At 41.8% G+C, this 14,271-nt stretch overlaps 1 protein-coding gene across 1 annotated transcript in view; it reads left to right on the top strand.

The window, feature by feature from the left end:
- LOC119734821 (aconitate hydratase, mitochondrial-like) overlaps positions 1–11,208 on the top strand; it is a 48,102-nt gene extending 36,894 nt beyond the window's left edge. The window contains exons 5-7 of the mRNA XM_038208395.1: positions 2,840–2,920; positions 10,577–10,669; positions 11,008–11,208. Coding sequence (XP_038064323.1) covers positions 2,840–2,920; positions 10,577–10,669; positions 11,008–11,193 — 360 coding nt within the window. The 3' untranslated portion in view covers positions 11,194–11,208. The remainder of the gene's footprint in view (positions 1–2,839; positions 2,921–10,576; positions 10,670–11,007) is intronic.
- Positions 11,209–14,271: the final 3,063 nt, after the last annotated feature.

Below are 14,271 nucleotides of genomic sequence, written 5' to 3'. Positions count from 1 at the left end.
AGGAGAAGATTGCTGAGTGTGGTGTATAAAGCTACTGGCTTCAAGGCATCTTTGAAGGCGAGCTCTAGTCTGTGTGCTGTACAATGAACTGCTTGCATGACTGGGCTGTATCTCTTCAGCAGGGTAGCCACTCCACTGTTACGTCCAATCATCACCGAAGCCCCGTCCGAGCCGAAACCAACCAGCTTCTTCTTCAAAATATCCTCATCAATTTCAAGTCGCTTCTTAACTCCGACTTCCACGATGCACTCCGTTATTGATGCCGCATCAGCTTTGGCTACACTGTGAGCGCCAACCAGATTTGTATGTGGTGTTCCGTCGAGGCTGTAGCGCACATACAAGATCTCGGCTTCAGTAATTGATGCATCAGTAGTGCCATCCGAAATTAACGATATGTACTTTGCCTTGTCGATTGCCTGCTTCAGTTTGAGACGCTCAACCTGAAGAAGAAAAAAAAATAAATAAAACTTAGAAAATTATTTCTAAATCCAAATTAAGCCCAGGCCTAAATATAATTGCGAAAATATAACCAGGAAAGGACAGGTTTAGTAGGAACCCTATTATTTCCATTCCTCATCCTGTCTTAGTGCATCTGCAATATTGAATCAGAAATTCCTGACCGTCAACTACAATTTACAAACTGTCTAGTGTCAAGACTAACCAGCAAAATCTGACCGGGCCCCGGTGTTCAGATCTAGTGTGAATTCATACCGCACAATACAACCCATCCAGCGGTCGTGGAGCCCCGAAATCTATTCACACAAACACGCACAAATATACTGTACATGTGCAATACAGTACGTACATGTATATGTACGTGTACATGTATATGTACGTGTACATGTACGGGAGGAATTTCATTTCCACACGTGCACATTTCCATCTAGCCTGGGCCGCGTCCGAAATGATTTGGCTACGGCCAAAAAATAACACTTGTGTCTATCATCCATTTCCCGTAAAATTATTACTTCCTGGTTCGTCTGGTCCCCTTTTTAAAGTGTTTCACTGCAAGGTATTTAAGGAAAGGCACCAGTCTAATTCTCTTCATACATCATGCATAGCTCTACGTCACCCTGGATGTAACCACGGTCACCAATCCAATAGCGGCTAGCGGGAAAATATATGCATTATTCATATCGAAAACCCCCAACACAACTCGTCGACACAATCATGCACGCACCCAACCGACCACGCAATGTGTTTCGTATTCACTGCCCGATCACATCGGCCATGTGGCAAACTACTTTGATTTCATTAAAAACTTATTTTGTTAAGTAAAATTTACACAAAACAATATATAGAAATATAATAATTATAGGCCTACATTTAAAACAAACTTACCTCTGCTATGAAGTGCACGAATGTACGTGCTGATTTATTGGTGTGATACACCGAACCAACATCGAGCCCCTTCACGCTGTCAAGGCGGGCCATCCATCTGAAGTCCGTAAACGGCCGACAGTTACGGGCTAGAGCGTGGGCGTTGCGGAACAGAAGTTTCAGTCGGTTTACTGCCGCAGTGTTCATTCCCTTCAGCATAATTTCAGCTGGGCTGGTTCCTGGGGCAGCTTTTCTTGCTTTGTCACGATCTGTTGCAAGTTTGTGGTTTTCGCTCATTCCGTGTGCCTTAACCGACTCAATCTTGAAGGTGTCGCTTCCCTTGTAAAAGGTGTTTTGTTTCTTGCCGCGATCGCCCGTGACTTTATTGGCCCGGCATACCTTGCAAAACATAACACCTTCCTCTTCATCGAAGGCGAGCCACTTAAACTCTGTCTCCCATTCTTTTCGGTACGATCGCCGTCTTTTCGTTTTCTCATACTCTGGGTCACGATCACGTTTTTCACTAGATTTTGATGTTCCAGCTCCAGGTTCCGAAACACCGGGGATAAATCGCCACATCTCGCCGATCGCTGGATTCGCTGGTGTCTCGCTCGCGTGTTGTTCGATTGCAAATCTTCGAAAAAGTGACGCTTCTGAGCCCAATATTGTCGCATTTGCACAGTATTTTCCTTAAGCTGATACATTTCCCCCTGATTTTCAGCTAGACACATCCTTCATACCCTGTGCTACATTAAACAGGTAGGCTGTACCGTGACGCTGACTGACGCCGTTTTTTAACGACCAATCTTGCTTGCGGTTTGTTGTGTATTCTTTCTCTGTGGCAATAAACAGTTGATCTGGGAAATCACATGTAATGAATTATCAATATTTTAACTCGCCCACCGGACGACCGAGGGAAGTGTTTTGACTCGTCCGCGGCTGTTTTCACTCGCATTTGGCGAGCGGGCGACCGCTAAGGAAAATCCCTGGCGTCAGCCATTGCTGTAAGCTGATTTTGAACTGCAGAAAATTCTTCTCGTGTAACGGCATTGGAACATTCCTTGCCTCTCTTGCCACGAGATTTGGGTGTGGCGAGAGGTTTGGGTGTTGCCATTGCCGCAGTCCTCGAGCCCGATGGTGTCGGCTCCGGGTCTGGTTGAGTAGCTTGCGGTGGTAGATCACTGTCCGATTGCACCGCAAGAAGTTCTAAGATGTCGACGTTTTCGTCGTCCATGGTAAAGTCGTGTGTACGTGTTACGTGCAACTGAAACAACCGGTCACAAAAAATGCACTGAGGATTATGGGCCTAGGGTGCGGTTATATAGTGGGGAAACCATTTGTTTAACAATGGGTTCTCTCAACTGTGAAGAAACATACCGGTGACAGGTGCAATCTCACGTAAGGACAAGGTGCTAGGGATAGCGAGGTAGAATCATATTTTGACATTCTCATCTTTTCCATGCTGTTACAAGTGTTTGGCTCATAGATATTTCATTTGTTTCCTTCTGAACTCCTTAAGACTGCAGTGCCGTCTACCATTCACTGTGATCACTTGATTGAAGCTCAGTTGGGAGGTGATAAAGATCTTGCAAGGGCAAAGGTTAGTAAGTTACAGATGTATATTGTAAAAAAAAATGCTTAGGGTTAACAGCCACTCAAAGTTAAAGGTATGAGCTGCTAGAGTACAAAGAACTGAAAGGAATGTAAAGTTATTGTGACGAGATATCTCTTGACATTTCCACTGAGGAAGATTATAGGTAAACTGGTAACAAGATTCAGGTAGGGAGATTCTAGAGGATGCCTTCAATTTAACAGGGATGTGATTTCTCCGTTTTTTTCCGGAAATCCGTTTTTTTGGGCCTCAAAAGTCCACCAACGTGAATCGTGTGAATCCGTTGAGAAAATAGGGGGGTAGAATGTGCTGATTAATTATTCATAATGAGTTTTGCTTGCCGAAATATCCGAAATTTACTTAAGTTACGGACATAAACTTCGTTGATCGATATGTATGCCGCACGCACATATTGAACACCCAATGTGAGAACAAAGTTGAAGACCATGCGTTGCCATTAGTGCGATTATGTGATTGTTCGCTCGGGGCCGAGGTTGTGGTTATGTAGGTCTAGTTCCTGTGTCGGTACCTGAGATGCACGTGTTGCGCTGGTCAGGTGTGCAGACGAGTGCAGCATGGTACACTGGTACCCTTCGCGTGCTAACAGAATCAATGCTATGATGAAGGATCAGAACCAGTGACTACTGGAAGTACTCACAGGTTCGTTTTCCGTGCGTAATCGGCCGAAGTTGGATCGTTAAAATAGTAAAAATACCAAACAACCATCGATGGAAAAAGAGGATTTCTGCAAATTAATTCACAGAACGTGATCTTCATTTTCTGTGTATGTATTTTCCATTGAAATGACGAGATTGCAAAACTCAAACCTGTGGAGAAACATCGTAGCGTGTTTCTGCAGTCCTGCAGAATTTTCGGCCACGTGGGATGGGCCGTACACAGTGCAGCAATGCACACTGATACTGCGCCGGGCCGGCCGTGTGTACGGTGCGATGTACGGCCGGCCAGATTGAATGTTTGCGGCGCTAGCGGCCGTGATGTACGTTAAGCATAACTGTGGAATGACCCACCTCAAATATATTTTTAATTAGGTGAGGCAAGTTTTAATCACTTTTGATGGCTAGTCTTGATAATTTTTGTGGCACAAATGAGAATAATCCAGCACAAAATACATGAAATATAAACGATTCCTTGCTTTACTACAAATATAGAAATGGTGAAATAATTTTTTTCCAACAATACTAACCGATGCTATTTTGAAAGGCATGTTATCGGAAGCAGAAGTGATTTAAGTTTACAATTTTGATTTTTTTTTTACAAAAATATTACAAGATCTCCTCTGAAATGCTCTAAAATGCACCAGAAAGCTTCTAAAGTTCAAAATTTTTCGGGTCCCTTAAGCAGGCCCCGAACCCACGCCATGGCTTCGCAGGTTGTTGTATCACAACAACAATTCCCCCACAGGTTTGAAAAAATCCTGGGGAGAACAACATGGTTCTCAACTTTGAGTACAGAAAAAAAACTTTATTAGAACAAGAGTACATTTTTAATAACAAATTAAGGAAAATTCTTCATAAAATTAAAACAAATTCTGCTTCAGAATTTCAGAGGAAAGTGCCCAGTAATTGCCTCAGATTGCACCACAGAGCATCTAAAATCTCTCGCTCGCCAGAGTTTGCACTTCATGCATAAAATTTTCAGTTTTTTTGTCACAGACTAATCACATCCCTGCAATTAGCTCTGCTGGGTCAATTTGGGTAAATGCAGACAAGTTAACCACGAAGGCCGGACTAATCGAATGCTCAAACGCGGGCCACAGTGACATTCACATGACGTCCGTAGTCACAGTCACATTAATAGTTGAGATATACTGCTTTCTGTCAATTTCAAAATGTAAGGATGTCGGACTGGAATAATTGCCTCTAAAGTTGCAATGACATCAATAATTGGCTGTTTCGGCAACAGCCTTTGTTTTCATTAAGATTTTGTTTTTTTCTATTTGCCGAAACAGCCTTTGTTTTGTTAAGATTTTGTTTTTCCTTTTTTTGTGTATGTGTTATAGATGAAAATTGATGTGAAGTCATGATGACGTCATCACATGACATGTGACGACACATTAAAAGTGCGTTTTTCTACAGCCTATGTCTACATAACTATAGGTCCTGATCACTCTGCATTTTTCTACTGTACATGTTTGTCCTACCAGTCTATAACATGACATAAATATACAAAAACAAAAAGGCCGAAACAGCCATGTGTTTGTTCACAAACATAGGTCTAGTGACGTGTAATTATGTTTATACTTCAAATAAAGTTGATATTTTGGTCCACCCGATCTTTCCCTCTGTCCAGCCGCCATATTTGTCAGTTTTTGGGAATGAACGACTCATGCATGTAATGTGTTTTTACCACACTGTGGTGGCTGACCCGAGTATGACATCAGAGCTAATCTAACGGCACACGGCTAATCCGAGTCAACCTGGGTGAGCTAATCAAACACACCCAGAGAGAGTCAGTATTACGAAAGACACTTGATTAATATCTCACAGTACTAGCCATTGGAACAATAACATAGTGTCACACTTAGCACCACATGATGGCAACAGTCAACACTCTTTATTTGGAATGCACACTTGCTCAAAGGGTCATCAGCTGCGTTTGTCATGGTATATGGCAATATAACATAATGGCCATGTAGCCAGAGATAAGATTGTGATCTTTTGGCCGTTAATTTCTATTTGCATTAACATCCATGCGACTTCTCACAGAAGATATGTTAAACAGCTGTTCATAAATACCTGAGACAGCATACATGTACAGTTGTCTCCTGTTTTAGCGAAATAACAAACGCATATCTTGTGCAAATGTGCAAAATTGTGCAAATTTCTATTGGGGAAAATTTGCTTAAAACGAAATCAGACATAACAACGAAAGGTTTTTGCAACCCCGTTGCATAAAAAAGCATCGTTAGCGACCCATTTATAACTAACGGTAGTACTGGCTCATGGCTTTTTCATTTAGACCCAATTTAAAAGCAACATTAGTCATCAATTGGTGTCTCTCGTGTGAGTTGTTTCATATTGCCGACGCAGAATCTATTAAGATGGAAGGTGCTAATTGGGTCGCCGGGGAACTGTCGTTAATTCTCGCGCTGCGGTTACCAACAATGGCCTGTCATCAGTGTTCCGATGACGTGTGCCAGTCACCCGCGCCACTTGCGTCCAAGATATAGAATGACCTTTGTGAACGGGCTTTCCCAATTTGTACCTTATTCTACCAGTTACAAACATTAAAGGCCCTTCATCAAAGTGTCTCGTTGACAGTGCCTTGGCGGCAAGCAGAGGGACCATGTACATGTACGTCACCGTCCTACTTTGTGCGAACATGGACTGGTCCGAGAAGCTGAAGCCGGTCGTCATCGGGAAATTCCAGAACCAAGGTGCTTCAAAAACGTTGTCTAACTCCCGGCGACGTACAGTGCTAACCACAAGGCCTGGATGGTTTCGGAGCTGTTTAAGAAGTGGACAGGCATGTACCTGTCCAGCATGTAGGCAGCAAGGCAAGATGTCGCAGCAGAAGATAATAGGCTTCTTCAAGGTGTAACATCAAGTTCAAGATAAATCAAACTCAACAGCTTTTTTCAGATCCACCACATTACACGTATGTGCAGAGCCTATTGCCGGTGTAGTCACTTGGAGGTTACTTGCTGCACATGCGCAGTGTGAGACATCCACTAGTCTTTGCATGTTGGCGACATTTTTACCAACATATTCTGGTGCTCATCATCATGTCGGTTTTAAGGCCGTTGTCCAGTCTGTTCTGGGTTGGCCTGCTTTCTCCCTATGGCTCTCCTCCACTTGGCTCTGTCCGTCGCATCCCTCACATTGACTCCAAGCAGTCGCATGTCATCTGACACGGAGCTCTGCCAAGTCTTGCGCGGTCGGCCGACGGGTGTGGGCCCACCCACAATTACGTTGGTACACCTCTTGACCCAGTTGACATCCTCCTTTCTCTCCACATGACCAAACCACCTCAGCCTGTGCCTCCTCAATACGATGCCGATCCCCTCCACTCCCACTCTCCTCCTCAGCTCCTCGCTTGACAGCCTGTCAGCCAGAGACACCCCACACATCCACCTGATCATTCTCATCTCTGCTCGTTCCATCTGCTGGATGTGCCCCACCCTTGTGGGCCATGTCTCGCAGCCATACACCATACTGCTTCGGACACAGGCGGTGTAAACCTGGCCCTTCATCTTCAGGGGCGGCGCCTTGGATGTCAAAAATGGGGCCAGCTCCCTGAACTTCTTCCACCCACTCCTCACGCGTGATGTCACTGCTGCATCTGCTCCTCCCTCAGCACCCAGCATGTCACCCAGGTAGCAGAACGACTCCACCACCTCATACGTGTCACCGCAGACCTCCAGACCCGCTTCTCTCTCCTCTGGCCGTAGACCATCACCCCGACATCTCTTACAGACGAACGTGGCGCTAGCAGCCTGAAGACTACCCTTCAAGCCACTACATCGCCTGTGAACCCACTTCCTACACGTTGTACACTGGATTGAGTTGGCAGCTACACCTTTCCCACACACACCACACGGCCATGCACCAGAGCTCGTCATTGGCCCACCGCTGACGCGACTAACCATCACCTTGGTCTTCCCGGCGTTGATCTTCAGACCCTTAGATGCCAGACACACTCTCCATGCTGCCATCTTTGCATGTAGCTGCTCCCTTGTCTCTGCTATAAGGACTAGGTCGCTATGGTGGCATAAAATGTCCAAATTTCCATTATGTGAGTTTTCCCAAAGTTACACCCCTAAAAGATATACTCAAAATAAGTTTCCAATAAAACTCGCCATATAATCAACTGGGCTACATTTTTTTAAAAGGAATATTCGTTGCTTTCTTTTTGCCATGAAAATTGACTGTGAATCATACTGATAAGAGCAAATCAATAATAAGGGAATAAATGTGTGTTCGGGAGGTATTATAACACTCTGTTTAAGACCGGTGGGAGTCTGGATGGGTGATAATTACTCGAGGCGAAGCCAAGGGTAATTATCACCCATCCGGACTCCGGTGGGAGTCTGGATGGGTAATTATCACCCATCCGGACTCCCACCGGTCTTAAACAGAGTGTTTAATACCGACCAAACACAAATTTATTCCCATTCATAAATACCTTTTCGGTCAAAAACAAATCTTTTCAGTCCAAAAATCAAAACATGTCAAAAACTAGACGTTGCCAACCATTTTGTTCAACAATTTTACTTCATGGTTTACGAAACACCCCTTTGACTATAATATGGAGTGCTCCTCCACAACTCGTTACCTTATAAGGACATTGGCGTGCGCGTCGCGCGTACTGCGCGATGTCGCGCAAAACGCAGCTGGGCTAGTGTAGTGTGAATTTCGGACCATGAAATACTGATTCACTGGTAGTACATTGCGCATGCATACGTGAGGAATGTGAACGTTCAACCAATGAAACGTTAAAAGGCACCGGATTTCATGGAAGTCCAAATTTCATGTGACACTGGAAAAGTGTTTAAGACCAGCCAGCCATGTCTTATCATCCGTTTAAGACCGGCCACGTGACGGGCTCTCGACCAATAGGAATGCGTAAACTTTCTAAGGTATTTATGAATTGTGAATAAAAGAAAATGTAGCTCCCTATTTATCACCTGGAAGGGAACATTGACATTGCTGGCTGCACTTCCATAGGTCTCCCTTATTTCTAAAAACTCAGATTTTTAAGGAAAATAAAATAAACATCTTTATCAACGAAAATCACTGCTTGCGAAAAGACTACTACATCATTTGAATACGGAGCATCAATAGACCTATTGAAACAAAAATTAGAGTAAGAAAAGACTGATTATGTCATGCTGCATTTAAGCCTTTTTAAGGGACAAAGGCTGATGGCTTCGAGTGGGATACCTGGGTACAATAGACAAACTAAGTGGCAGGCACAAACATATGTGATTAGAGTTTGAATCACGAGTCAAATAAAAGTCATTAACCCCCTCCCCCACCCCTGGAACATTGCCTTCTGAGCCACTTTTCCAAAAATAAAAAGAACCTCCAAAAATAGAACCCCCCTAAATAGAACCCCTTTGACTAGAAAAAAAGAATAATTGGAAATTAAATAAATTAATCAGACAAACCACCCCCAAATAATTTTACAAAAAAAACTAACAAATCTGATCTTAGACTGTCCCAAAACTCTCCAAACGTAATTTCATTCCATATAATAAACGGCCCCTCCCATGAATTGATCCAAAAAAATCTGACCTTTGCCAAAATTGTCAATACGTAATTTCATTCGAGCACCAAGTACAACATACATTAAGATATTTGTTAATTTTTAAAAAGGAACCCACTGGGACTATCGCCTATAACACTGAATTATGCATGTAACGCAAACGATTATGGGTAAATGAACTGCTGCACGCCAATGAGCTCGTGTGCTTGCATGACGTAAACGTTCGTCAGACGTTAATATCCAACCACAATGTACGATTATGACTTCACCACCATGAGAACACTGACTCGTGAGGGCACTTGATCAATATGAACTTGACCCGAATCACGAACGTACAGACTGGACCAGTGTAAGAAAAATTAGAACAAAGTAAAAACTAATTACATGGATCACTGCAAGATAAAAGGACAGTAAAATTGAAATGTCTCTCCATGACACAATTTCTGCTGGAGAGATTACTTACTTTGAACATCGAAGTGATCCAGGTCATCCGCCATTCATGACGTTGACTTCATCCTCATCGATGATCAATCAATAAAACGTCGTATCTTTCATAATGTTTTTTTAATTTTTGTTACGTACATTTAAAAAAAAAAATCAAATTATATTTTTTAAAAATAATTGTTGTTGTTGATAAATCACATGCTAGAGAGCAAGTTCTAAATTGTTTTCAAATTGCAAAAGTCATTTGTACATCACGCACGTTCACATGAGTAGTGAAGATAATAAGAAATTCGGATACATCGAACATTTTGACTGGGTTCCGTGGATTTCGCTATAACGGTAGCTGACTGTACTTATTTCTGTTGGTCAAGAGCCTATCACATGGTAGTCCAAGTAACAAGGACTCTACAAATCACTGTTACGTATTTGAACGGGAAATTTCTCTTTTCTTTCGAACCGTAAGTTATGCTAAGTACCACCATCTTAATTCTCGATGTCGTCTGCATCCCGAGGTGGTGTATTTGGCACTTTGGAGTCTGTTTTGGCGGTAAAATCTGATGGTTTTGGTGGGCGATGAGTGTGTGATGATTTGTTTTTGCTCCAAGGAAAGAACCTCCCTAGGATTCCACTATTGCCAGACCGTTGCCCAAATGTGAAGAAAGGCAATTTGTAGAGTCCTATTTACTAGGACTAGTCACATGGGAGGTTTTAAACCACCGTTTAAACACCGGTCAATTTTTAAGACTGGTAGTGAGACCTCTCTAAGCCACTTGTGCTGCATGCAAGAGTACAACCAGAGCATGTTAAGACCAATAGGGTGCCACATTACATTGTAAGAAATGAATCTTGTTGATATTTACCCCCCCCCCCCCCCCTGGTTTAGAGTCACATACCTTGAAACCTTGAAGCTTTTATACAAGGTAATCCTACATTTTTAGATTGTATTCTGAATGTTTATTATTTTTACTCTAGGATCTCAACAAGGAAGTGTACAACTTTCTGTCTACTGCTGGCTCCAAGTATGGGGTTGGGTTTTGGAAACCTGGCAGTGGAATCATTCATCAGGTAACCAATCTTTGTTGTATTTATCAAATTTCCCATGTCACACCCAGTTACAAAAAGGTCAGACCTCCTCTTTTTTAATGTTTTGTGCCTCTGGTTTTGAATATACTAAAATCTGATTGCTCACATATAATTGTGTGTCCCCATCTCAAAAAATGGTGTCAAAAAGGTAGCAAAAATATACTTATGTTAGTTTTATATTAACAGACTTTCGTGATCTCACAATTTCTATGAAACCTTAAGACTCAGACTCTCAATACTTAATAAAGAAGAGGTAAACATTCAAGTGTACATCAAGTGCAACTTCCTAATGAACCTGTTGACATATGGATATTTTCCAGATTATCTTGGAGAATTACGCCTTTCCTGGTGTGTTACTGATTGGCACTGATAGTCACACTCCCAATGGAGGTGGGTTAGGTGGTGTTTGTATCGGTGTAGGAGGTGCAGATGCTGTAGATGTCATGGCAAATATTCCTTGGGAATTGAAGTGCCCAAAAGTAAGTCGTAGAAACTTTTCCCTTTAATATAGTTTCTACTAGTTACAGTTTGGTCATCTTATGTAGTTACAGCTTGGCTCTTGATTGTTCAACTGTTAGAATACACTGCTGGGACTAGCCAGTATGCTGTGGTATGACCGATCAATACAGGATAGACATTGTTGGGTAAAAACTAGCACTGTAGTTGAACCACTGACCTGTACTATAATTCACTAACTTGACTTTCTGAACCAAAACGAACCAAATTTGTTTGATGAGTTCAGATTGTTCAGCAACGTGTATTTTACCGCAGGGTCTTTTTTCTATTCGCTCAACCCAAACTATCAAAACTTATACGATATATTATTAAACTTTTCTTTTTAATTAAAAAGAAACAAAACACTAATCGTAAGTACTTGAGACAGTTTAGCCATTGCCATTTGTCAAGAGCCTGTCACGTGGGTGGTGTTAAGCTGCTGTTTACAAACCGGTCATGAGACACTGTGGTCCGCTCCACATGCGAGCTCCTACTACAACAGGGTGCTTAAGAACCTCTGATATGATCTCCATATAAAGAGAATGAGATATTGAGCAAACCATGCATGTGATGTGCACCATAGAAGTGGCCTGGACATGGAGTAAAATTGATTAACAATTTTAACAACATCATTGGAATTTTTCGACTTTTAACTTTTTGGCTTTTCCGCATAGTTGCAGAAAAGCCTTTCTTTTTGTTCTCATTTTTGGCTTTTCCGCATAGTTGCGGAAAAGCCTTTCTTTTTGTTCAGATTTTTTTTTTGGCTTTTCCACATAGTTGCGGAAAAGCCTTTGTTTTTGTTCTGATTTTTTTTTTTTCTTTCTTCTTCTTTTTATTCCCCGGCAAATCCCATAGAAATTGTACATGTTTCTTCCGCCCCTCACTTTTGCCATTCATCTTTGTCATACATCGTTCAAAGTCAGCATAGGCTTAGTCCTTATAGCATAGATGTGCCCCGAAGAGTGACGTCATGGTGACGTCATCAAGTGATTTATTATGGCATTTTGAATAATTAATTTTTCCCCTAGACTTTGTACACAGAAATTTAAAAAAAATTGTCGCTTTTCAAAGGGCATTTTCGACTCTTTGCCAGTTATTCATTTACACCACTCTTTGTCCAAACAAAGACCCTAATTCAAACAACATTGTGGAATGATGACGTCATGATGACGTCATCCTGTGTTTATTTATAGGCAATTAAATTGTGACACTTTTAATATCTAAAAATGCATAAGAAATCAACCGTACGCGTCCACAGCATTCTGTTGCCGGCAAGTGGTAGAGTAGGTTGAGGTCTTCATTTCATTCAGTGTTCGTGCAATCAACGTGACCCTTACTTCCGGTCGAAAAAGGCCCAAACCGGAAGTGGCTTATTATTTGAAAGTGGTAATAGAAATGAACTTTCAACGGTGTTAGTCTCTTGGCCGATAGTATTCTTCAAATCATCAACCGATGACGTCATGCAATTTTCGAGCGCCCTCTAGCGACAGGTTGAAAATTAGCAAAAATGTATTTTGAATAGATGCCTGTAGCGAAGTTTGTCGGAATCGCCTAAATATTGGTGTATATAATGACCTTGACCATCTTAAGACGTGTGCGAAGTTTTAGGCGAATGACGTCATCAGACCGGAAGTTATAATGAAAAGACCCTTTTTCATTTGAAAATTCCTGAAAAATCAACCATGGCAGTTTTTATATTTGTTTTTACTTTAATTGTTGATTGAAGGGTAGGTCTAAAACATTTCAAAGTTTCGAGGCGATAAACGAACTCAAACATACCCTGCGCACGCTTAAAACTTCATGTTGACAATACCTCTGCTTCAAAACATGCACAGGACAGAACGTCCACAATGTACATGTACATGTACATGCACGTACGTTGTACATAGGCACATACATCGTATGTCAGTCAGCCTGCAGCGCACGTGTTGCTGAGGTCAAATCCTGTCCACAGTGACCGTTTTAGCCGATTTTCGGCTAACTTTGACAGATTTTATGTTCATGCATAGTCAGGGACGTATTATTGATAAAAAAAATCATAATGCGGAAAAGCCCTATGTTCTGTTGCAAACAGACATAGATCTCTAGTTTTTTTCCTTCTTTTTATTCCCTGGCAAATCCCATAGACATTGTACACGTCTTTTCCACCCCTCACTTTTACCATTCATCTTTGTCATACATCATTCAAAGTCAGCATAGGCTTAGTTCTTATAGCATAGATGTGCCCTGAAGAGTGACGTCATCGTGACGTCACGTGACGTCATCACAAATGTGCATATTTTAAAGTCCTATATCTACAAAACTGTTAGTCTGATTGTGTTGAAACTCGGTATGTAGGCAGACCGGGATGTGTTATAGGTAAAAATTGAGGTGACGTCATCATGACGTCATCGTGTGATTTTATATCAATTTTTGAACTGTTGGACCCTTAAGCCATATCTCACGAATGCAATATGCTAAATTCAAAATTCTTTGTGTATTATGTTTGTTAATATTGAAAAATATTGAAAATTGTGTGACATCATTCTGACTTCATCAAAAATGCGATTAACATATAAGGGCATGTCTGATTGTCATGAAACCTAGTGGGTGGGTAGATAATAGTACTAGTACCGTAATTTTCGGAATATGAGACCCGGCTTAAACGTTGAATTTGCCCATGAAAATGTTTACTGCGGCTTATACGCAGGGCGGCTTATACGCCGAGACTTGAAGAATAAAAATGATATTCAAATGTATATTTAGTGTACTGGTATAAGAAAAGATCTGTTGCTGATATGAATCATCAATTAAGAAAGTCATTAACAAACCGAAAGCACGTCCCAAAAAAGGTACCGAGCGGTAAAAAGTACGGCTAGCGAAAGCTAGGTGTCTCTTCGACATCGACATTCGACAACCGGCCGTACGTGATTCTAGTGCTGCATGCATGCTGCATGCATGCTGCATGCATTCCCCATGGACCACACCATTTGTGGTAATAAAGGGGTGTACTTTCTTGGGAACAATAATTACCAATATTTCCGCTGTTTAAAAACAGAAAAAAAGACAACTAATACTTTTTATGGAGTTCCAAACATTTCTTCATTCAA

Source organism: Patiria miniata, unplaced genomic scaffold, assembly GCF_015706575.1.
Source record: "Patiria miniata isolate m_02_andy unplaced genomic scaffold, ASM1570657v1 HiC_scaffold_28, whole genome shotgun sequence".
In the NCBI taxonomy this organism is placed as follows: Eukaryota; Metazoa; Echinodermata; class Asteroidea; order Valvatida; family Asterinidae; genus Patiria; species Patiria miniata.
This window is presented reverse-complemented; position numbering and strand designations above follow the sequence as displayed.